The sequence below is a fragment of the Aricia agestis genome, chromosome 13 (assembly GCF_905147365.1).
Source record: "Aricia agestis chromosome 13, ilAriAges1.1, whole genome shotgun sequence".
Lineage (NCBI taxonomy): Eukaryota > Metazoa > Arthropoda > Insecta > Lepidoptera > Lycaenidae > Aricia > Aricia agestis.
Window position 1 is genome coordinate 5,215,295 of NC_056418.1, and position 25,309 is coordinate 5,240,603.

A 25,309-nucleotide genomic window follows, 5' to 3' on the forward strand; every position below is an offset into this window, starting at 1 on the left:
GCATCCCCACTACTGGTGTTTATGAGACAATGTTTAGTACACTGCACATACACTACATCGTGGATTTTGGAAGTCAAATTATTTATTTAGTAACCCATAGGTAATAGTCCATTATACAGTCGAAATGTTATTTGTGAACAACTTAACTGACTTTCAATAGGGATTTTATTAAAACAATCTTATAAGCTGTATTTTTATTGCAAATTGACTGACAAATGACACATACTCACTATTGCTTTGTTTACAAGTTTAAAACTTTTGTAGGCCCAAACACTATTGAGTATTGTATACCGAAATAAATCATGTTAATTTCCAAAACATTTTATCTTTGTTCGTGTTGCCAGGGCTAATTTATAAGGCAATCACTAGATAATTATAATAAGTTAACTCAATAACTATTGCATTTATTTATCCTACTTAACACTTAAATTAGAACTTCTAGCATGTCGCTTCTCAAGGTAGTGCCATATACTTCGATCACGTATATTAGTGATCGAAGGCCATATAACATATTTTCATAATATTTTTTGAGACGACCCACATTTATCTTTTTAATTCCATCGAGACAAGAATATTGAATTCTTGCAAATTATTTTTGTATCTGTATAGAAAATTATTTACTTATTTATTATCACTTTCGCAAATGTCACAAGTTTATACCTACTATGTTTGAGTAACATTATTATTATTATTATTTTAAATTGTATGTACTATCAGAGAAGTTGATTCCTATGCAAATCGGGGACCTAAGTAGTTTGGTTGCGTTACGTCAAACCCAGCTGACAGATCACAATTAACATTGAATTGACATATTCGACCAAATGACGTAGGTCCGTCAACTGCCTAGGAATCAATTTCCTCGATGGTACAAACATTTTTGTTATAAATTCCTCTACAAATCTTAATGGCAATTTTCCCATTGGTAACTTAGCATTGCTAAATTATATTTAAAATCTAGGGTTAGGCAGTCTAAAGCTTTAAGGCAAATTTACTCTGTGCAAAAATATAATCTTATGTACATTTTTTTTACATTACAATCGCACTTTTGAGTAGACATTTAATAATTTTGTATGCCAGATAAGACTATGAAAGTGCAATTTATATTTTACCTATGTATAAAACTCTCTACTGCGGCACTCAGAGACGAATATTAATTCATATTTAATTATATTAAAAAGTAATTTAATGAAGATTTTGACAAAAGCCAAAAACATTATCTGTCAAACTCTTAATTAAATTGAAGCTTAATCATCATTAAATGTATCTGAGTGCGGTCGTTAAAAACAATACGATTGCAAGCTAATATAGCCTATAGGTATTACTTATGTATTATTTTTAAAAGTTATGTACAATCGTCGAAAGACCGTTTGGTGAACCATTTTAATATAAGTATCTATTAGAATGATTTCATAGTGGTACACCTCAAACCTTTAGGCGACTTTTAAAATCTTAATTTTCACTTCTTTTTTAAATTATAATATCAATATTTGCCTCTCATTACTATTTACGACGTCCTTATAAGCTATTTCAAAGCACAATCAATGTAATTTAGCCACTAATCCAACTTCAAAATCAAGATATGGACGGACTTTTTTGTGAACCGTTCTTGTAAATAATCAGAAATCTGTTACGCGTAAATAATTCTATGACAGATGCAAAATAAATATTTTGAATATATTCATAAAATAGATAACGTAATCTATTACATAATTAGAGAATTGACATTAATTTGCACATGTGTATATCGAGCAGTCAGCAGCAGGCAAGTGGCAACACAGTCACATAATAGAGAAAGTGTTATATAAAATCTACCTAAATAGGCAAAGCTTCCTAAAATCAATCACAAACACTTTGGCCGTCGTACGGTAAAGGAAACTCACACATGATGGTTCATGAGCCTAAGTTTTTTGAAGATTTTAAGTACTCAAAGGGTTTTAATTGATTTCACGAAACCTTACCAAAGCCAATTTTGGCGTATATTAGTTACAAAATACACTAGTCAAGATAGCGCTTTGCGCTTTTTCGGTTTCTTTCCAAATATTCCAATTTGGCGTTATTTTCGATAAAGCCCTTGTTTATCAAAAGCTTGAAAGGCATCCTTTTATAAAATAGGACTTGACTATCGGCTATCCAAAATACGTCTTGAACGCCAATCTTAATTCGACCATAACATAAAGATACTAATTTTGGGGGCCAAATCACACATCTTTTTCATTGTGTCACAATTTTTTACAAAATAATTCAATTCAAACCTTTCTTTCTAAGCACTTCTTTGGTATTACGCTACCGCTTCTCTTTTGCTCCTAATTAGCAAAGCACCATCATTTAGTTTTGCCAATTCCTTTTTCTTACATTCTGTTTCATTTGATTATCTGAATAAATATCAGATAGCTTATTTATGTTTTTAGCTTCTGTCCCTCGCTACCGAATTTAACACTAATAATAGTGGTATTATATAGTCAAAACCGTGTGGAGGGTTTTTATTCTATAGAACCGTCAATTTTTATTCTATAAACTTTTTTAAGCAATACTCATTAATGGTCAATATTTTATACGCAGAGTCGAAGTTTATCGAGGCGAATTATTCAAACTGAACATAACAAATTCAACCCTAAACTCCAAAGCGTTTACGCACCTTATTACTTCTGAGAATTTAAAAAGGCGCGCGCATCCGCGCAAATTCGCGTGAATGCGCCCGACCAACGATGACTGGCCTCGCAGAAGTAATGTATGCGTTATGCTCTGGAGTTAAGGTTGAATTTTCTGTGTTCAGCTTTTGGGAATTAGCTTTGACTCTGCGCTATTATAAATTGACCCTAAGTTTTGTTATTTGTTTCTCGTCTCACATTTTTTACTATAACGGTGATTTAACAGGCCCTTACTGCCGCACTCAGAGTCCAGAGACCAACATCATAGTAAAAGGAGGGGAAGTAAGTTATCTTCATACAAAGGCACCGCGCGCAGCTTGTATGTGTGCGCCATAGTATCAATGCGTCGCCACACGGCACACAACAAAATCTCGGCGGTACCCACGAAGCTAAACTCGCCGAGATTTTGTTGTATGCGGTACGTGGCAACGCATTGATACTATGGCGCACACATACAAGCCGCGCGCGGTGCCTTTGTATGAACATAACTTACTTCCCTTCCTTTTACTATGCCAACATTAATTACTTGACTGTAATTAAATGAAGATTTTGACATAAGCCCCACACATTATCTGTCAAACTCTTCATTAAATTGAAGTTAATCATCATTAAACGTCCCTGAGTGCGGTCGCTAGTGTGTTAATATAACAACAGTCGGTACATGTCATTCGGCGTCAGGATCTTCTTCGTCCGCGTCTATGAGATTATCAAGACTCGAATCCGAGTCGTCTTCTTGTCATCTGAAACAGAACATAGATGTCAGATGCTTATGCTCGATTTTTTGGTTAGGTTTCTGTTTTAGCTCGTGGCAAAAAACTAACGCTGCTATATAGCAAAATGTCAATTCAGAGGCTACTGTCTTCCAGCGGGGTGATTACCATACATTTCCAGATCTACTTGTATTAGGAAACTCACTGCGCGGTGATTGGTTAGCGCTTTTTCTTGTCGCGCAGTGAACTTGTCAAATTCTAATCGAATTACGCAGTTTGAATCAGGGCGCAGATGTAAATTTGCTAGCCGGAATGAGAACTAATGCAGTCGAATCCGACTGCAAAATTGCGGTTGAAGCACGGCGATCTGCAGTTTTTATACTGAATTCATATCCGCAATACACGGACCTCTCGAGCAGTTCTTGGGCGGTCGATACGCGACCGCTATAGAGCAGTCGGACCCGACTGCAACTTTCGGTCCGTCTATGGCCAGTCTAACTGCTTTACCTAGCGATATAAACGGTGTCGACGTGTGTGAGTCTGGCTGCGGGCGCGGATTTCACCGTGCGGCGGTCCGGGCGGGCGTGGTGCACCGCCAGGTCGCCGCACCAGCGCTCGCACCGCGCGTATATCACCACACCTGTATACAAAACCTGTATGAAGCATCCTTCATCCAGAATAGAGAACGTACTGGAAGTAGGTGGCATGGCAGCACATGTAGTAAATAACATAGTACAAGTTTTGGGTGCGTAACGCCTAAAGCCAGCATCTTCTTAGTATAAAATACGGCGTAGAAACTATATAAAATAGATATTGCGTTTTTCCGACCCATTTTGGCGACCTTGAAGTCGTGTGATGCCCATATTGAATCATAATCTCAAAGCATATTTACCTGCTCCTGCGAACAATATGATCGCTGGCCAGGAGTTGAGAAGCAGTGGGATGAGCAGCAGTATCGACAGCGCCAACGTCAGCGGCCCCTGGATACCTTGCAGCCGCTTGTACCCGATGTTGTGGGAGGGCTGCCACCAGCACACGAAGAGACCGATGAACCACACTGAAAGATGAAGAAGATTATTTTGGTACCATAATTGAGTTGTAAAAATAGTTCTGCCAACAAAGCACAGGAGGTTTTGAGAAGAATTGCTGTTAAACTTAAGAATAAAATATGATCGACGAAAGAAACGTACATAAAAGTAGGGGTTCAGTAAAATTGCATAGAAATCAATATCTCACAGGATTTGATATAAGGAGGGATTCCTTGCCAAGTAGCAATGCATGTTGCACTATGCAATTTGACCAAAAGCCCTGAATTGCTCGACAGTATCTTATATTTTGGGACAAAGTATTTAAATTATTCCATACTTACGGGGTATCCCAACAGAGAACATGGGCATCCTTAGTTCGTCTTTACAAAACCCTGCCGCGATGAAAGCGTCTGCGAGCACTTGGATCAGCGCCCCCACGGCTGACCACCGCGCACCCTTGACGCAAGGTAGTATGGGAGCATTCGCTTCAGGGATTGCTGTCACTACCTGCAGAAGTTGACATAACAAAGGGGACTTTTATGATATAATGATTTCTTAGGTTTACGCGAGTATCACTCATTATATTACAAAGTTGAAACACTTAAGTTCAAGATGCAGAAATCTACAAACTCGACTGTGATTGTGGCCTCTCTTATATAGGGCAAACTAAAAGGGCCATCAAAACCCGTATCAAGGAACACATTGCAGATGTCGAACACCGTAGGAACACCAAGTCCGCAATAATTTGTGAACCACACTGGATCAACCTCGCCATTACATAATATTTGATAAGCCACAAGTACTGGCAAAAGAAGCAAGATACCGCCCAAGAGTGATACGCGAGGCCATTGAAATTAAAAAAAACACCCTTATTTTAACCGCGAAGATGGTTCGGTGCTGCCATCTAGTTGGGATCCAGTGATAAATAAGCTAAAGCACAAATCTAGGAAACCTTGGCTGAGTTCGTTCTGCGTAGATCGGAATGCAAACAAAAATTGATGAATCTTCGGGTAGTTGAAGAACTTTAATAAATTGGACGCCTGTCACCTCAGTCCACCCGTGACCACGGCCGCTGTAGAGTAGCCGAAACGTCGGGATTAATCAAAGTGCCCCGCGACAAAATCCGTAAGTGTTTGAACATTGGACTTTAATGATTTTGTGTGGAAACTGGAAAGGGTATAAACGTCAATAGCTTTAGTTCCTGGCAGTGAAAACAAAATATACGTTGCTGCGACACTCGATGTTTTACAGCCGGCGTTTCTTAAGTAAGAATCTTCACTATAAGGGGAATGTTGAGTCGCAATACGATATGTATTGTTTATCGATTGTTACAATTTAATGTCGATATTAACTATGTTACATTATTATAATGTACTTACATTATTATTGAAGAACTTGCTTTGTAAGAAACAATGCTTCTTACATATATATATTCAATAGCAACAAGTTCATCCTAAGTTTTACCCCTGAATATCACAACACCTTTACTAACTTACTTACTTTGATCGTATCTCTATATTCTTTGACAACGGCATCTATGTCCGTAGAATCATCTCCCGAAGACAACTCTGGCTCGCTGATCTCTATGTCAGATTGCATGTCCTCCTCTTGGGCTAGCGTTACGTTAATTCTGCTGCTACTGCTGTTTATTTGGTCTACATCTTCTGTAGGACAACCAGAGTATTCATCCAGAAGTAGACACTCTCGGTCTTCGGTTTCTAGAAAAAAAACATCGAAAGTTTGTAATTTTTGACCATAGACATAATATTGCTTTGGGTTGAAATATGTTTTTATTCTCTTTAGTTTCTTACCTTTTATGACCTTGGATTTGATGCTCTCCAAAGTCTTCGTATGACGTAGAGCAGAAGGTATAAACCACAGACCGCGCTTCGCCTTCTTCTCTGAGGATTTCGCCATACGAGTGCTTTCAGTTCCCAAACGTTTGTATTCCACATCTGAAAAATGTTAGATACTTATTACATTTAATTTACACGGTCTATGTCTTTGTTTTATATTTATTTATCATGAATATTTGACCCATCTAAACATAATGTTGTTAGTCTGATCTTCGAATTGATCATATCGCTATTTCCATGCCCCCGTAATATAATTCCTAGTTGCAACATTATGGTCCAGCTCTTTCCAATAGTCTATTCTAACAATTAATACCTTGGTTTTGGGAAAACCAGACACAATGCTATTTAATTGTTATCGCGGCCCACCCTGGGCTGCTTGGGAGTTGAAGCTTTAACTGAAATTAATTAATAACTACCAACAACAACACTTCATTAACCTACACTTACAACTACACCTACGTTTACTAGTAAACCGACATCTACACCTACTTCTTAATTCCCTTTCATCGTTCTTTGAATGCTTATAGCAGATTAAGTGTTCTCAAAAATATTTAATTTTAAGACCAATTTGTTACCATATTCTTGCAATTTAAATAAACATTACGGTCATAAGCGTAACTTTAACATTCGAGGCCCGTGGCAAGTTCATGGGGCCCTATCAATAAAAATCGTCACGCTAATTAATAAAACAATGTATTAAAAAATCTGAGCTCACGGCCTCTTGGGCCGGGGGCCCGTGGCATTTTGCCAGTCCTGCCACCTAAAGTTAGGCCACTGATTATGGTTATGATCACTATAAGTCCCAAAGGTCTTACCTCCAGCATCCCTCTGCTCCGTGGTGGGGTAGCATCGCAGGATGATGAAGTGGAATGCCTGGATGGTGATGCTGAACAGGTGGCTGGCGTTCATCAGCGTGATCATGTGCGACAGCGGGCACGCGAACGCTAATATCGCTGCCAGACTCCCTGGAACATTGATGATGATGAAAGCATATGACCATAATATTCGGTCTCCATAATTCATACTACACCAGGATTTATACTGATAATGAAATGTGGATGACGCCTGCAACTCCGTTGCGCAGTAAACCGCTTAACGGAAATCTCTTAAATACTTCGATCGCGGATTCCAGGAAATGCTGTTTTATTCTATTCTTGTCGCGATCACCGGTGCTCTTATGGGGTTTGGAGAATGAAGCTGTTAACCGTGAAGATATCAGGATTGAGGAAGTCCAAACTCCAAGACACCACGAATATGCCTTTCATTTACTTATAATTGGCTCTATATCGAAAAGTATTTCTCACCTGCAGTAAAAACAGCCAGCACTGGACTGCCTGTAGTAGCGCTCTCGTACGTCATAGACCTCGTCAGCACCTTCCACTCCGGAGAGGCCAGCGCGACCAGCACATTGAACAGCAGCGGACAGAGTTCCGTCAGCGCCAGGCATATACCAGACACGGTTATGGCAGCCAGCACCGGGCAGATCCAGTTGGATGTACGCGCTTCTAGCAATGTGGTGACTGGTAAGGCTGCGTCGATGCTGGTTCTGTTATACAATGATTGAAAGATTGAACTAATAGAGATCAAGCATGATAGCTATTAGCAATGCTTAAACCTTTATAATCGTCTCCAAGTTAACTTTGGTTCAAGATAGTCGTCACAAGAGAAAATATCCATAATCCAAGGAATCAAAAAGGCACTTGGCATGACGCCAAGATGCTTCGACTTGAGCTTTCCAAAAGAAAATTATAATAATAATCTCTCAAATCATCAGTTAACTAGTTTCAAATTCAAATACTTTATTTGCAAACCAAGTATACAAACAGATTTTAGTGTTACGTAGTTTCACTTACCCTTTTAACATGTTACTAAACAGAAAACACAAGCTGACTAGAACTACTGTGGGTAGAACGATAACCAGTAGCATGTTCTTCCTGAATTTCTTGTCATCTCTGGGCGTGGAGACGACGCAGAACACATACGAGATCGGGGCAGCGGCTGCTATGAGCTGCAAGTAAAAATAAGCTGGCATAAACATCTGCTTTATTTTACAACTACCCACATATTAGTGTTACGTAGTTTATATCCTCTTTGATGTTAATATAGGGTACCTTATTCAAATAAAAATCTAATCAAAAGTTAGGGCTGGTGCGAACAGGTGTAAGCAATGTGCATAGAGGAAAATAATACACGAGGCAGCGTCTTAGTATTTGCATTTTAATTAGACAGAACTTTTCTATAGAAGAATCGTAGAAACGAAGACTTTATTATTTGTGCTAGTTTACATTGATATACAGTAAATAATCTTATACTGGATGCTGTATTATTCGAAATATTTTTCCATCCATACTTATAGCTAGACATCGGATTATATGCACGATCAAAGTGCCAAAATGTGCATGCAAATATGCACGAAAAAATGGTCGAAATATGCACAAAATATGCACAATCAAGTCACTTAATTCATCAAATCCAGGATTTTTCATTTCTTATACAGCACCAATAGTAATTATCTACCGATATTTTCCGATTGCAATATCGTAATGCCCATGGAAGTTTATAAAATCGTTACTACTTTATTCAATATTTTTTCTAATGTTGTGAACTACAAAGAAAAATTTTGTTTCTAGAAAGATGACGATTTGGCGCCCCTAGAGGATGGCGCCCGTGTGCATTGCACACATTGCACATATGGTAGCGGGGGCTCTGCCATGATAACTAGTTTGGAGACTACATGAGGAGCTACGAGGACATAAAACTACCGAAATATGCACTACTTATCAACGAAAAATTGCCAAAAAATGCACTATCGCCTAAAAAGTGTCATTATATGCATTTGCATATGCATATTGATTTTGATTTTGATAGTATGTAAATGCATATAATCCGATGTCCACTTGTAGCTATAATTCTCGTTAATATGCATTGTTGAAGTCCAGTGATGTTGGAACTTGCTACCGTATCAATATACGATATAATTAACTATTATGATAAACCTTGGTTTAATTAATGTCCACAACAATTTACCTTCGTTTGCTTAATGACAACCGGTATTACTACTTGATAATGATAGAACAAATAACATACCTCAAATGTGGTAATCGGTATGGGCATATTAATGTTTGCGATGTCCAAATTCATCAGGCCAAATATTGCGAAACATTGGCTGAAGATGTACAGAACCACTAGCAGTAGGAATGTGAACATCATACTCTCCTAAAAAATGTTTATTTTTTATATTAAACCAATTTTTGAAGTTCTATTAAAATACTATTAATGGTCGAATCATGAAAGATGGTAAATGTATCTTAGAAACAATGATATTCTACTTAGACAGATATGTTACGTCCATACTATTTTCCGGCTAAAATCTCTTCCGAACAATTTTCAAATTCGAAATTGCAGACATTGACAAATTTGACAGATAAGTGAAACAAAAGATACGAAAAACCATTTACATAAAAGAGACAGTTCTATTTTTAAACGTCGAATCGTATCGCTGTCTCTTTCTTCGCCTGAGCTATGACGAAAATTTGATTTTTTCCAGATTGTTCGAAAAAATAATTGAAAATGTAAATAATCGAGGTATTTATTGCAATCAAGACATGTGGTAAGAGATTCCATGTGATTTGTTTACTTTCGAGTCATAATTGGTACATTTTCGAAATACGCACGACGTCATTTTCAATTTATTTAGGTAAGACAAGACGCGGCACGTTCGTGACTGCGCTCGATGCAGACTAAACAACAGACGGCCCAATTGGGCCGTATTTGAAGCTTCACAACGCGCGCGTTGTAACATATCTGGTTTGAGTATTTCATCATTGCTTAGAAAGATTAAACTCTACATTTGTACATGACTTTATGTAGGTCTCTTGTTTTGTTTTTGGTGTACTTCTTACTCTTTTAGTAAGTCTTACTAAAAGATCGCTCGACTTTTTTTTAATGCAAAACGTAGCAACATTTTCTTTTTTATAGATAGGCCTTATTGGAATCTTTGTCTTAAATCATGGTAACAACAAATTACCTCCAATCCACACATGAACATGGCGCAAACAACCATCACTACCGTAACTCCCAAAACATCCGGCCAGGGTTCCCCCAGGGAGCGGGTTTCGTAACCAAACAACCACTTCCTCGTACGTCCTCCTGTTACATGGTCAGCGGTTGCGCTTAGGATCCTGGCACAGACAGCAACCGCTACTAGATGGGACAGAAACGACATCCACATAGCCATGTAGTCGGCGAGGGAACGGAGGTTTCTCTCCCGTCTGCCTCTTGCTGTCTTTGCAGGTGGGAGGATTTCGGCTAGCTTCTTTAAGTCCTGACTGGTGAATGCTGAAAGAAACGCTTAGTTGAAAAAAGTACTTGCCCAATAAAAATCATTTTCTGAATAGAATTGTTAGGCATTTTGATCAAATGTAGCGGACATCTAAAATTGCTTTGAATACGTTTTATCGATCGTAGCGTTCTAGGCAAAGTGGTAGCCATATCGCCACTTATGTGCAGGTGTAAGATTTCTAGTTTGAACATAAGCCATAAGCTCACCGGTGAGCGAGACACAATAGAATAAAAATAGATTTCCAAGAATCCACGATCGAGGGATTAAAATCAGCAAATTTACGTCACATTTACTAAAATTATACAGCCTCTATTAGTATACTTACTGGCCAATGTTATAAAGACAGCAAGCAGCAACACGGCGAAGACGGCACAGTAGCTGGAGTTAGCGGCAGCTAGTGGCGCCAGCAGCAACGCACCTAGAGTCCACCTGGCGCCGCACGCTTCCCCGCCGGCTAGCCCACACAACTTGCCCATCTTGGGCGAACTACCTCCGCTTGCCATGTTACTTCTGAAAATGTATGTAAAGGATAATATTATATAGTTAGTGGGTTTATGGATTTTGAATAGTACAAGTTATTAATTATTGATCTCTATTATCTCATCACGTCTTGGATTATTGATGTTAGTTGCTAGTTAATTAAATTATTTTATTTACTTCCAACTTCTATCACTAAAGCCTACATGTTAAAACCTAAAGCAATAACTAGAAATTTACTTTCTAGTTTATAATTTTTTATGGAATTTGGCAGACATGTAGAGTCCAAGGGGAAGAAGATAGCAGGCTATTTTTTACTCAATTGGCAATTTTCTTCTGGTCGTAAGAAGTCGCGAGCAAGTCAATATATTATATTATCAAATAACTAAGTCAACCCCTTGTTTATTTTTTGTGAAAAAATAGAAATGTTAAAAAGTAGAGCTAGGTTAGCCTCATTATGATTTTGTGTTAATATTTTTCCAAAAAGGGCATATGAATTTAAATATAGTCTGCTGTCTAGAAATATGTTGTTAATATCATTTAAAGTACCTATGTTATGTAAGCGACGAAGACAAAGGAAACCAAAACATAGCATACGTATTTTGAACAATCGTAAAAACATTTTTACACTTATAACCTTGTCAAGTGTACCTAAAAAATAATTAATTACTATTAGTAATGATTAATTAGTCATATTTTTAGAACTGAATTTAAAATAAATTGTAAAAGAATTGTTGAGTGAATTAGAACAAAACATTTCTAATAATTAATATTTTATGGACGTCTACGACTTTAAAGACCTTTCGCTTTTTTATTTGTATTACAGGATATTAGATATAATTATACACTACACACCAAAACAAATTACATAATATTATGTTGTTTACTAATATAACTCACCATAATTATAGAGTGGGAAGATAAATAATCTACATCTTGAATATCACAATATTTAAGAAGATTCCATGCAGACACTTCACTACAATTTAAGGTCGCTTTTCCATTTTCCATGCGACATACGCGAGGAGTGCAGACAGATATCGCTGTCTCACTTACTCAGCTAACGATCGATGAAAATATTACTAGGGTGACCATTCAGCCATCGACCAAATAATGTTCCAAAATAACGATTTTTATTTATAAATTTTCTTGCCTTTTGTACTGGGCTTCAAAAGGAATATGCAGGCATTTAAAAAATCCCAATAATTATAAAATTTTCTTAATATTTAGCTACAAAGATGTCTTTTCGTCAGATTTGACAAATTTTTAAGACATTTTCTCTATTCTTAGCTCTATTATTACGAGTTAAGTAACAAATATAAAAGTTAATCTAAGTAGTAAATTGTTACAAATGAACTTTAAAATTAGGCGCACACTTTTATGTTGATACTCTTACTTAAATTTCGACCTATGTTCGCCCAAATGCGGTCTCTACTAGATATCAAGACATAGGTAATATTGTTTATTCCTTTTTAACCGCTTTCAAAAAAAGGAGGTTATCAATTAGTTACGAACTTATTAATTCCAGAACTTCCCAGTTTTCAAATATATTAGTCCTTAATAATATCAGCATCAGAAAAAAATGTGACAAATTTTAAAAGTGTATATTATGTATGTTTTTATGTTTGTGTTCGCATATCTCCGGAACTCTCTCCTCTGGGAATCTATTAATTATGTGATTGTCAATTCACCAGAAATAATCAAAATAACCCCCTGATCTATGCACTATACTTACCTGAGACCTAGACCTAACTAATATGTAACCTACTCGCCCAGTGCGTTGCTAAGGTTTCACATTAAAAGGTTCGTATTAAGTACTTTTATTAAATAACTATAATCCGTCTCGAAGGTGTCATTAAGGCTATTAAGGTACGAAGGATAATCTTAAATGTTTCCTAAGTATGTAATTGGAAACTTTTTATGGCAGGAATCGCTCCCATTCCTGCCTTTAAAACTTAGGTTTTAAACAAATAAATAAAATAAATTACTTTTTAATACACTTTTATTGTTCAAAACAAATGTTAAACAAACGTTTTCTAGTAGAATAGAGGCCAGATCTCTGCGTAGAGAAATGAGTAGTTCTCTAAATAGAACGAAATATGTATAATGTATTTTTTATTTTACAATAATTCATAAGCAGTGCATTACAATAGAACTTTGAACGTGATGAAAACCTTTCCTTCGATCGTGGATTCTTGGAAATCTATTGTTATTCTATTGTGTCTCGCTCACCGGTGAGCTTATGGGGTTTGATGGGTTAAAACAGCCGCACTAATTTAATGTAGAGTTTGATAGAAAATGTATTGAGTGTATGTCAAACCGTCATTAAATAAAAGTTAATTTAATCCTTAAATCCTAGAAGGATTTAAAGATTAAATTAACTTATATGTTATATGCGGCCGTGAAATATCAATCACGACGTTAATGTCGAGGTAAAATGATTCTGACCCTCTTCCGTTTCCGTTTCTCCATGAGCACGTTGCTTATGTAACGGACTGTGAAAAAAAATATCAGCTCCACAAAACTCAAGAGACTCGCTCCCACAAAAAGCCCGGCTGTGCTGCCCACTGATACTGGAAAAGAAAAGCGCTACTATATTAATCCATACTAATATAATATAATGAATGCGAAAGTATGTCTGGCTGTTACCTCTTCACGCCCAAATCACTGAAAGGATTTTGCTGAAATTTAGTATGGAGATACTTTGAGTCCCTGTTGATAGTTTTGACAGTTTTGAGGTACATAAATGATACTTTTTATCTCGGAAAAATGTACGATTCTCGCGCGATATACAAGTTTTGACGCAACGGAGTTGCAGGCGTTATCTATTTAAAACTACATACTTTGATTAACTTGCTAGAGACGTAACATAGCCAAAGCAATGCCAATTATGACTGAGTCAAACTAATAAATTCATTCGCTCTCCGCAATATTTATAATGGTGAAGCCGTATCATTCGTGCCGTGGTTGGGTTGTCCTACCAACTAAATCCAGGCGACTTCTGACAACGTTCCGTTTAAATCTTTCAGTCGGCAAATACGGGAGCATGACTTCAACGAATGCCTTCTTCCTTTTTGGATGTAGCCTGAAATACAAAGTTTTTTTAAAGAACAGCCAACGAATTAACAATGAGCAATATCACGTACTCGGACGACCGCCAACTCACTGTTCTTCGAATCGGCCGTATTCATTTGGGGAGCTTCGTAGTAAGAAAAATCTAAATTTGGGAAGAGTTTTGATATGACCTCTCTTCAGGACCAAACGCAGTATTAAGTAAATATAGTTTTCCTTCTAAAGCCCATCTTTAGAAGTACACTCACGGTGTAGTAACATCCTTGATGATGGTGATATCAGTCTCCTCGCATGACGGCAGGCAGTCGCAGACCAGCCCCTGGCGCTGCGACCACGGCGGCTTCAGCGCTGTCAGCTGTTTGGAGTGGGTGTGGAGACACCACATGCCGGTGATGTTACAGCGTTCGGAGTCCGCTGGAAATTGGCAATATTTTTTGTACTACAGAGAATCTATAGGTGCTTAAATGTGAACAATCTATTTCATTACCTCCCCTCATCATGCGAATTTGTGGTACCGTTTAATAGTTACTCGTAGTTCTATAAGTAGAACTAACTAGTAAATGGTACCTATTTGTGATTAATTATGAGACATTTATACGTGGGAGAGCCATGCTTCGGCACGAATGGGCCGGCTCGACCGGAGAAATACCACGTTCTCACAGAAAACCGGCGTGAAACAGCGCTTGCGCTGTGTTTCGCCGAGTGAGTGAGTTTACCGGAGGCCCAATTCCCTTCCCTATCCTCCCCTATTCCCCTATTCCCTCTTAAAAGGTCGGCAACGCACCTGCAGCTCTTCTGATGCTGCGAGTGTCCATGGGCGACGGAAGTTGCTTTCCATCAGGTGACTCGTTTGCTCGTTTGCCCCCTTCTATCATAAAAAAAAGACATCTGCCGAAAACAACTTTGCTATTAGCTACTTTGCACATATTATTTACTATTAGGTTACTTTTCACAATTTTGATTTTAGCTCTCTACTATTTTCTTTGCAGTAGATGATTAAAGTATAGTACTTACCTACCTAGCTAGCCCTACTTTTTGTGATATTAAAGTAATAACAATATGCTGAGCTATAGCCCTTTCGTTTAACGTGAGAAAGTTTACATAAGTTTATAAAATGTACAATGGTTACCGTACAGAATACAGATATACATTAAAAGATGCTCTACTCTACTTCTCACGATATCTCGTGTAACAATACAGTGGCGGATATAGCCTCAGCCCTCGGCATTTGAGGCCCCCACGGTCACGACTTCCACAGGATATACACTGATAACTTAGATTGTGAGACCTTTATAACCTTTCGAGTGTTGTAATTGTAATTGAATTATACCAACCTTGATCGTTCATGATAAGATCAAATCTTGATGTCAATATTCAATCAATGCAGAGCTTTATCAAATGGTGAACTAGTTTAGAAGTGCAATTGTTAATTTAATTAACTGTAATTAAATTAATAGATCTAGAGATATTCAAATAACACTAATAAAACAATATTTGCGTGCACTTTTTCCACTATATTAAGAAATTATTAACAAATTACACGACCAGTTTCGAAATTAATCATCTTCAGGTGGTTAATTTCGAAACCGGTCGTGTAATTTGTTAAGAGGATTCCACACCGCCATTTTTCCCATACAAACGCTGTCCCCTGTTTCCTCCCTGGATAATGCTAGTAGAGTTATAATTTTTTTCCTGAATATCTACGGCCACTAATACAATGTCCCTATGTTTTCCTTTTTTTCATAATTTAATTATTAAATAAGATATGAACGTTCAAAAACCCAAAAAAATGGCCAGATTTTCCACTGTGTTCAAACGTCCAGAAAACAGATTTGGATAGATTATACAAAAAAAGCAAAACATAGGAACACAGCTCAAGCCTTTTTTTAATCTTTAATGAAAAAAGTACTTAAATCGGTTAAGTTTTGGAGAAGGAATCAGGGGACAACGAATCGTTGATTTTCTGGATTTTCTGCAGTTGTCTCTATCGCGTTCTGCGGTATAGGCTTGAGGTAAGGGAGACAGCTATAGATATTACACGTACTTTTTTTTCATTTCTCTAGCTGCTGTGGTATCCTCTTAATAATTTCTTAATATAGTGGAAAAAGTGCACGCAAATATTGTTTTATTAGTGTTCAACATGCATTTCCACCAAGAACCAACGGTACAATCAATTACATATATATTCAAATAAATTTCGTGTAAAGTCGACATATATTATGTTACATGTAGGTGTATCTACATACAGCTTTCACTCCAAGGTGAAAAATTCTGTTAGTGTAGGTTGCGTTTACCTAATTTGTAGAATTGTATCGTATTGTATTTCTGTGGCATGTTGCAATAGCAATCCCACAATTTATTGCAAACATTTTGTGGGCAGATTTCATTTCAATCAGTAGTATAATATTAGAATGCACTAAATTTTGACTGACTTCTAGTGTATCCTAGTTAAACAGTAAACAGTATACTCGTAGATTACCATATTAAAAGTTTGTATTGGGGTTTTAGAGGAATTATTTCAATGTAGATCCTTCTTTTATCGAAACGGCCTGTAACTGCTGATTCAGCACCGAAACCCATGGTAATGCTTCTTTACCGAAAAGGTTGAAACATGTCTACATTAAGCCAGGGCAAGAAACCTAGCGCCCATATTAAGGCGGCCCATTAGGTATATTAAGTATTCTTTACGTTGGCTCAAGATGACCCAATACGCGATTGCAAACATGTAGAGACTAGAGCAGGGGTTCCCTAAGTGTGTCACAAAAGGCAAGAGAGGCGCCATGACTCGTGAGTCGATCCTCCATCATTATATAAAACCACAAATATTATAAAATAAAATTATAATAATGTTTATTATGTAAAGCAGATAGATGATTAAATGTTTGTTAATTATCATTCACCTGTTTAACCTAACCATTTATGTATCTTTTTCTAATAGCTAGGTAAAGTAGAGCGCCGTCACAAAATATTGCGACGGGTAACTGCGACGCAGGCTGGAAAAGATTGGGAATCCCTGGACTAGAGTATAAGGGGCATATTAGTCTATGGTTGTCTTCTTCTAACGTCGATTGTGCTACAGATATCTTCGCAATTTTCATATCAACGAGAGTATTTACATGTGTTCAACATGAAGTGATCATTGCAGTGACAGATGTCCAACTGCGCCCGCTTCCGGCAGAGCACGATGCAAGCGCTGTACGAGTAGTGTGGGTACAGGCCTTGATTCTCCGAGTTGAAGCGGCAGGCGCGTTGTTCCGGTGTCGTCTCCACCACCAGAGGATCGTTCTCTATGTCTCGAACTGATACTTGACGGCTGGAAACCGTAACTTTAGGTAATCTAGATTCTAGAGCCATACATATTTTATCCTCGCGTAAAACACCTTTAGGTTAGTGAGGATTAGAAACATTGAGTACCTATACTGAGTACGATACAAGAGACTAGAGAATTACAGTATAAAAATACGCGGTAGCGTGTCAAGCCAAGTTCCAGCATATAATAGTTTACGTACAGATATGTATTTCCAAGACTCGCTTTTAATGTTGATGAATAAAGCGTCGTTATTCCTGGTATTTCATCTTCTCCGATTGTGTAAATCTGAAACATTTTACTTTTTTGTCAAAGCCGAAAATTCTACTCCATCTGCAGATAAAAGAACAATATTCAGATACGTGGTAAAGTAGGGTAGAGAGTCATTGTTAGTTTATTACTTACCATTGATAAGAGCATAATTTGAAAACGGAGGATTCCTCTTTTTTGTGTAATGTTGCTTATCATTGGATAAGGCCTAGGATTTCTGAAAAATTAAACTTGGTTCATCTTTACCGATTTATGCGGTCTTTTTACCATTGAAGTACTTAAATATCACACCTATATTTTTTCTTACAAAAGTGAAACTTCGACTAGTACCTATATGCAGTTAATCAAGAGCCTTACAAGATGAATACTTACTCAGTTTGAATGGAATTTATGATATAACAAGTTCCGAGATCAGTTTTTATTGGCTGGAAATAGTCGCAGCATTCAAATACGATGTTGTTATAAGAGCAATTTCTGATCAGCTTTGGGCATGGACTTCGGACCAGTTCTGTGTAGTAGGAGTAATTGGAGAGGGGACAGAGATGATCGGGGTTCTTGGAGAGGTAGCACACGTCTATAAGGCTGTATGCCACTCCACGGAAGTAAGCGATATCCTTTAAAACGTCTTCAAGGTCTAGAAGGTGTTTCGGCGTCCAGATTCTGCAAAATTAAGAGTATCTTTTTTATAAAATAAAAGGGCAAACGAGCAAACAAGTCACCTTATGGAAAGCATTAACTACCGTCGTCGGTCGTCCATGGACACTCGCAACATTAGAAAAGCTGCAGTTGCGTTGCCGGCCTTTAATAATGTCACTACTCATTATAGTCATGGGGTCATAAAACCTATGAAGTAGATATATTTTATGGGTAATAAAACTATTTTCAGACCGCATATATCTAAACTTTTTTTTTATGTACAAATAATATAAGTCCTGGTATGGCTTACTAGGAACCCACAACCTTAAAAGGAAGTCATAGGTTAATCTGAGTGATGTCTGTCTGTCTGTCTTCTACTCTTCCCAAAAGTCTCGGGAAAGGACAAGGGATCCCGGATAAAATGTGCAGTTCCCACGTAATAAACGAATTTTGGCGTACCGGAGTTGCGGGCGTCATCTAGTAAGTATGGAATTTTTTTTTTTGTATAATAATAATAATTTATTTGCAAAGAATCTCTCGGCTGGGCATCTGAAGTTCAATGGGGATTGTCCATTTTTTTTTAATTTTGCTCATTACAAAAACATTTCGAGGAATAAGGTCAGTGATCGTTTTTCTGTATATAAACGAAAAAATACCCATTAGTTACTTATATTTTTGAACAAATATGTTTAACCTTTGTTTGACCTTCAATGGCGTTAAATTAGCAATAAATTCGACCAACATTACGTTTCGAACTTTTGGTAAGCTTCTCGTATCAGCTTTCACATAATGAGAACTTGCATTTGACGAACCAGCCATTATAAATAAGATTAAAAGGAAAAACATACTGTAGAGGTCAATTATTGGCCGCCGATCATCACGTCAGAGCGAAACTTAAAAAAATTGTTGAGAAAAAACTAGCCAATGAATTTCAAAATTATTTAAAATATATTCTTAAAATACCCTATTTTAACGAAAAAAAATATAAAAAGTACATGTGATTTTTTTGGACAATGCCCATTTCTCTGATCTATTATAATATCAACTCACTACCTAACCAATCTTATAATTCTACTTACGTATCTGAAACGTTGTATATCTGGTCATCGTTGGCCATCTCGCAGACAGCCACAGCGGGCATCTTGGTGCTCCAGTCGGTGTATGTGGTCTCCACGCCGAAGCTAATGGGATTGTTGACGAAGGCGTTCCAAGCTGCTATGATGAGCAGAGCCGAGCCGTACCACGATAGGATTACGAGAACTACCCAGAACCATCTAGAATTTGATATACTTAGGTATATTGTTTAATTATACACTGTTCGATTATGACCGTAGAAGAGTTGGTTCTGAATAGTAAAATTGATATCAATAGTTATGATAGGCTCTTTTTTGCGTTTTCAGACCTTAGTTTGACAAATTTTAGTCACAAACTTCGATAAAAGTACCTACAGTTTTTTAAAATGTAATAATTCTGTACTTAATTAGTAATTACTGTAAAATATATTCAAAGAAAATTCTAAAATATGTAGGTACCTACTTAAGTATAGGAAGATATAGGTAGTTAAGCGTTTCATTAATGCAACATAGCAGAGGAGGGGTAGTTTAGTTATAAGTACTTACCTTTCTATCCAATGTTTAGAATCGTCCGCTATAAATCGTATGCCAGCAAAGGAGCAGTTCTGGCAATACTCTTTTATTTGGGCTTTGCACGAAGCAGACATTTTGTAACTATATTGCAGGACAGAATATGCTTTCAATAGTTATGAAAAGTGAGGTAATGAAAATTATTTCTGTGGTGTTACTGGAGCATCTGCTTTATATTATATAAATTGTAAATTAACTAATTAATACAATGATTAGATGCAAGGACGTTTTGGCGCGTCGATCGTAGAATTAGAACGTATTTAGATATCGTTGGCGTCGATTATAATATTATCGTCATAATATTATAGTGTCACGGTGTAGGGCTGCTGAGGATTCCTCTTCCGTTTACTCATAATGCCGAGTTCCGCAATATTTGGTTCCTCAACCGTTACGCATCCTTATAAATGAATAAAAAATCGATTTCCGCTATCGCTTCCTCAAAATGTAAGAGGATTTAAATGAGGAATTTCACTGAGCATGTGCGTCGCGTATGGACCAATCATGGCAACGCACGTACGCCAGAGCGCGACCTCCCCTCTCGCCACCCGCGCGCCGCTGTTCCTTGCTTGAATTTTATTGACATAGCAAGCGTTGTTTTGTTCACGCGCGCACGCAGCTACGCACGCAGTGCGAATAATTGAATCTAATAATTTGATTTCTTTTATCGAAAGTCGAAATGAGACCGAAGTGCAGTGCTATATGGACGTACTTTAATGAAGTAGACGATCAGACTGTGCGTTGTAACTTGTGCAAACAAGTTTATTCAAGAAAAGGGCGCGGGACTTCTGGGCTACGAAGTCATCTCAAGTCACGTCATAAAACGGAATATACGGAGTATGAAAAATGCGAAATGGAAAAGAAACGTAAGTGCACAGAAGAAACTTCTCTTCAGTTGGTCAAGAGGCAAGTTACTTTACAAGAGTCTTTATTGGGTTTCTCATTTGATCAGTGCTGGGATTCATCACACGAAAAAAATCGTGAGCTAGATAAATTAATCTGCGAAATGATCGCGTTGCAAGATTTGCCTTTCAATTTTATAGAAGGTATTAGCTTTAGACGTTTTGTCCATGCCGCACAGCCTGAATATGATTTAAAAAATCGTCAGTATTATACTTCGTATTTGTGTAATTACGTTTATCCTAAACTTTGTGAAAAGATTAAAAACTTGATAAAAGATTTGCAATACGTGTCTTTCACTACTGACATATGGACAGAGCCTGGAGTTGGTGTTTCTCTGCTTAGTTTTACAGTCCATGGCATTAATGATGATTTCAAAAGAGTGTCTTTAGTTCTTAAATGTGTTATACTCGAAGAACGACACACGGACGATCTGGTAGATCAAATGCTCGACGAAATACGAGAGGAATGGGACATTCCTCGGGAAAAGCTACATGCAATGGTCCGTGATGGTAGATCTAATATGAGACGAGCTGCCCGTATCTCACAAATCGACAATATAGATTGCACCTTACATCAATTACAACTGTGTATACGTTCAACTTTGGCGGGTAATGAACATTTCTCAACGCTGTTGGCTAAATGTAAACAGATTGCGACGTACTTTAATAATTCTATAACTGGACAAAAAAAATTGAGCGACATTCAAGAGCGCCTGGGTTTACCCCAGCTGTCAGTTATACAAGAATGTGCTACTCAGTGGAACAGCATGTTTTATATGATTGAGCGACTTGTTAAGATAAAGGATGCTATCATACTATATACATCGCAACACCCAAATTTGCCGCAACTTGTACCAAGTGATTGGTTGAAACTTGAAAATTGTACAAAGATTCTGAAACCTTTTGAAGAGGTAACTAAATCTTTGAGCAGCACTGAGGCATGTATATCTTCTGTTATACCTCTGATTTATGTCTTAACATTTACAATGCAAAATTTTTTGAGAGGAGATAACATCGGTAATGACCAAGATTGCAAAAATGTCATCCAAAAACTGATAAAAGAGATTAACAATCGCCTTGGTGAGCTTCATAATAATAATCTCTACGCCATCTCTACTTATTTGGATCCAAAATACAAAACGAAATTTTTTAATGAAATAACTAAAGAACGCATTGAATTAGCACTATTAACATCAACCAGCGAACGTCCAATAGATGATGTCGTCATGGAAGTCCACAATCAACCATCCACTAGTTCTGGAGCTATAGTAGACACAGCCTGTGCTGCAGCCGCCGCTTCCACGGGAAGGATTGTAGATTCAATGTTAGCCGAAATGCTAGCCTCTGAACCAAATAGTGACAATGAAATTAAAAGTTTACCAACAGAAGATAGATGCGTGGTACTAAAGCTACTATTAAATAACTACATTAAAGAAAAACGAATTAACATGCATGAAGACAGTCTTCTATGGTGGAAAAATAATCCGAAATATTCGGAGTTGTACGGAGCTGTACGGCAATACCTATCTTCACCTGCATCAAGTGTCCCCAGCGAACGAATTTTTAGCAATGCTGGATTGGCATATTATGATGAGCTAAGAAACCGGTTGTCAGGGGAAACAGCGTCCAAATTAATTTTTATAAAAAATAACCTCCCTATAGTTAATTTTGATTATTAGTATTCAATACTTTTATTTAAATTAATATTAATAAAGAAACAAAGACTGCATTCTTATTTTCATTTCAATTCCTAAATAAAAATGTATCATTCACTAATTTTTTTTTGTGTGCGTGTGTTGTGTATGTTACTGAACTCCTCCTTAACTGCTGGACCGATTTTGATGATTCTTTACTGTGTGTTTTGAGAATGGTTTAGATTCATAGTGTGGTCCACTGGAAACTGCCCTTTTAACACAAAATAGATAATAGTACAAGTTTTTTTTTAAAATGAAATAAGGGGGCAAACGAGCAAACGGGTCACCTGATGGAAAGCAACCTACGTCGCCCATGGACACTCGCAGCATCAGAAGAGCTGCAAGTGCGTTGCCGGCCTTTTAAGAGGGAATAGGGTAATAGGGGAGGGTAGGGAAGGGAAGGGAAGGGAATAGTTGAGGGTAAGGAAGGGAATAGGGTAGGGGTTAGGGGATTGGGCCTCCAGTAAACTCACTCACTCGGTGAAACACAGCGCAAGCGCTGTTTCACGTCGGTTTTCTGTGAGAACGTGGTATTTATCCGGTCGAGCCGGCCCATTCGTGCCGAAGCATGGTTCTCCCACGTATAAAGTACTTTTAAATAATTTTTGTATAATGTATGAACCTAGTTATGTACAAACAGGACAAAGGCACAGTATAGCAATATGTCATATTGCTATACTGTGACAAAGGTTTTTGAGTACCAACCCAAAGGTTTTTGGGTTGGTACTAGTATTTATAATTTAATATCATCATCTTCCTCATCCACTTCCTCTTCAACTTCCTCATCATGCGAATGAGGAAAACCTCGTCCTCAGAAAATATCCTCTTCCTCATCCGCATACCGCGTCCTCTAAATTTGCGCGTGACAATTCCTCTTCCTCATAATCACTTCCTCAACGACCCTAGTGTGCGGCGTGGATGCGAAGCAACAAACAACTATTGTTTTTGTTGTTGGTTTCCATTTCGGCCATTTTGGCCACACATAAAATAGGTATAATGTATATACATTGACAGGATGTGAATAGGAAGCATGAATGCGTACATTCTATTTGTGACCATGTGCCAAAACAGACGTCTTTTCTATAGTAAGTATAGCTATAATAGAGTAATAAGTCTCGTTTAAAATTATATTCATTATAGCCTTGCACATTATAAATTATCATTAAACTAATTGTATTGGGTAATGTCATGTTGGTAATGAGTACAGTATGCAAGGCTAAAGGATGTTAGAATGCGTTGTAAATTTTTAACCTTGATTTTAAGTTGATATAAATAAAATAAAGTTTTGACAATTGTTTAACGACCTCTGTGGCTCAGTTGGTGGGCTGTTGGTAGCTCAAACGGTGGGTCGCGGGTTCGAATCCCGTCGACGGAACAAAAAGTTTTCAAAGGTCATGGATGTGTATTAAATATGTGTTTATTATAATAAAAATCTTAAATATATGTATAGTGTAAAATTATTAAATATATTTCCGTTGTCTGGTACCCGTAACACAAGTCCTTCAGGTACTTGGCACGGGGCCAGACTGACGTGGTGTGAAGCGTCTATAGATATTATTATTATTATTAACATCTGTACCTATTATTTCTTTCCGCACACAAACTACCTCAATCTACTACTTGCCTAACAACAGTATTTGTAGGTGAAATATTATTTTCTTATGTAAACACGATATAACCTTAAAATTACTATATTACTTACTTATAAATAATATATTTACAAAAGTTTTACATAATATAAGTATAGATAAGCAACATAACATTTATGGTAACTTTGATTTCATAGAACATTTGGCACTAGGATTAACCTTGCTAAGAATGTAGAGCCTGTTAGAAATTTTCTAGTTTGAGTCCAATGATTTAAGAGCTTCCGACACGATCAAGCGATTAACAGGCACGTAGTTTTTTTAGTTAGCATTTTAACCCTCTTCTTTTCCTGTCAACACAAGTTGCTTGACCATCTCGGAGTTTTCATACCCTTAATAAAACAATACAATAACATCATTAACACCAGCTTCAAATGACTGCTGCTTTTGACTGAATGATTACACGGATAATACATGGAATTTAATTACTTTACACTTACAGTTTATCAGAGAAATTTATTTATACGCAGATTGCGGTCCGTCGTAATTTTTTCAGGTTATGTCTAGCTTGCCGAGTGCCGACTGACTTGACTGGGGAGACAGTGCCCTTGGCCGAGCACGTCCATATAAAACATGTCGAGTGATGGGCCGAGGACACTGTTTTTGTATTCTGCTCGGTAGGTATAATGGCTCTCAGTTGACGTAACCCGACCAATAACGTAGACACGCCATCTGCATATATTACTATAAACAATTTGTCTGATAGTACCATCGATGAAATTTATTCCTAGGCAGTTGACGGACCTACGTCATGTGGCCGAATTTTGTCAATTCAATGTAAGTCGTGATCATAAAGTAAATATACCTAGCGGAATAGAGCAACAATCTCGAGCTGTCAAACGAAACCGAAATTGGTTTCATCGTGTGTAAAAATATGTGTACGTATACACTTACACAAGTATGATTGAACATGATTTCTATGAGATAGATTGTCAACGTGCGGCACGTGCCGACTGGACGTCAAAAAAAGAGCTGCTGTCATGTATCACACGTCTCTTTTTACCACGCAGTGTTACTGATAGTGACATCTCTCTTGCTCAGGCCTTTGTTTCTCTATTCCGCTAGGAATATTAACTTTATG

The 25,309-nt window shown here is 37.4% G+C and overlaps 2 protein-coding genes across 2 annotated transcripts; both read right to left on the bottom strand.

The window, feature by feature from the left end:
- Positions 1–3,215: 3,215 nt before the first annotated feature.
- On the bottom strand, positions 3,216–12,094 carry LOC121733439. Its single transcript, XM_042123697.1, has 13 exons — positions 11,962–12,094; positions 10,910–11,094; positions 10,270–10,580; positions 9,330–9,458; positions 8,096–8,250; positions 7,547–7,788; positions 7,058–7,207; positions 6,198–6,341; positions 5,887–6,104; positions 4,728–4,893; positions 4,251–4,415; positions 3,866–3,998; positions 3,216–3,388 (listed from the first exon to the last, which is right to left on the bottom strand). Exons 2-13 carry the CDS (start codon positions 11,085–11,087, stop codon positions 3,385–3,387), a joined length of 1,995 nt encoding a protein of 664 aa, XP_041979631.1. The 5' UTR covers positions 11,088–11,094; positions 11,962–12,094; the 3' UTR covers positions 3,216–3,384.
- Positions 12,095–13,467: 1,373 nt separating this feature from the next.
- On the bottom strand, positions 13,468–20,066 carry LOC121733313 (sodium channel protein Nach). The gene is made up of 9 exons (XM_042123529.1): positions 19,966–20,066; positions 19,426–19,620; positions 18,083–18,370; positions 17,846–17,927; positions 17,643–17,728; positions 17,250–17,446; positions 14,382–14,547; positions 14,043–14,146; positions 13,468–13,634 (listed from the first exon to the last, which is right to left on the bottom strand). The coding sequence occupies exons 1-9, from the start codon at positions 20,064–20,066 to the stop codon at positions 13,483–13,485; spliced, it is 1,371 nt and encodes a 456-aa protein (XP_041979463.1). The 3' UTR covers positions 13,468–13,482.
- Between the last annotated feature and the right edge of the window lie 5,243 nt (positions 20,067–25,309).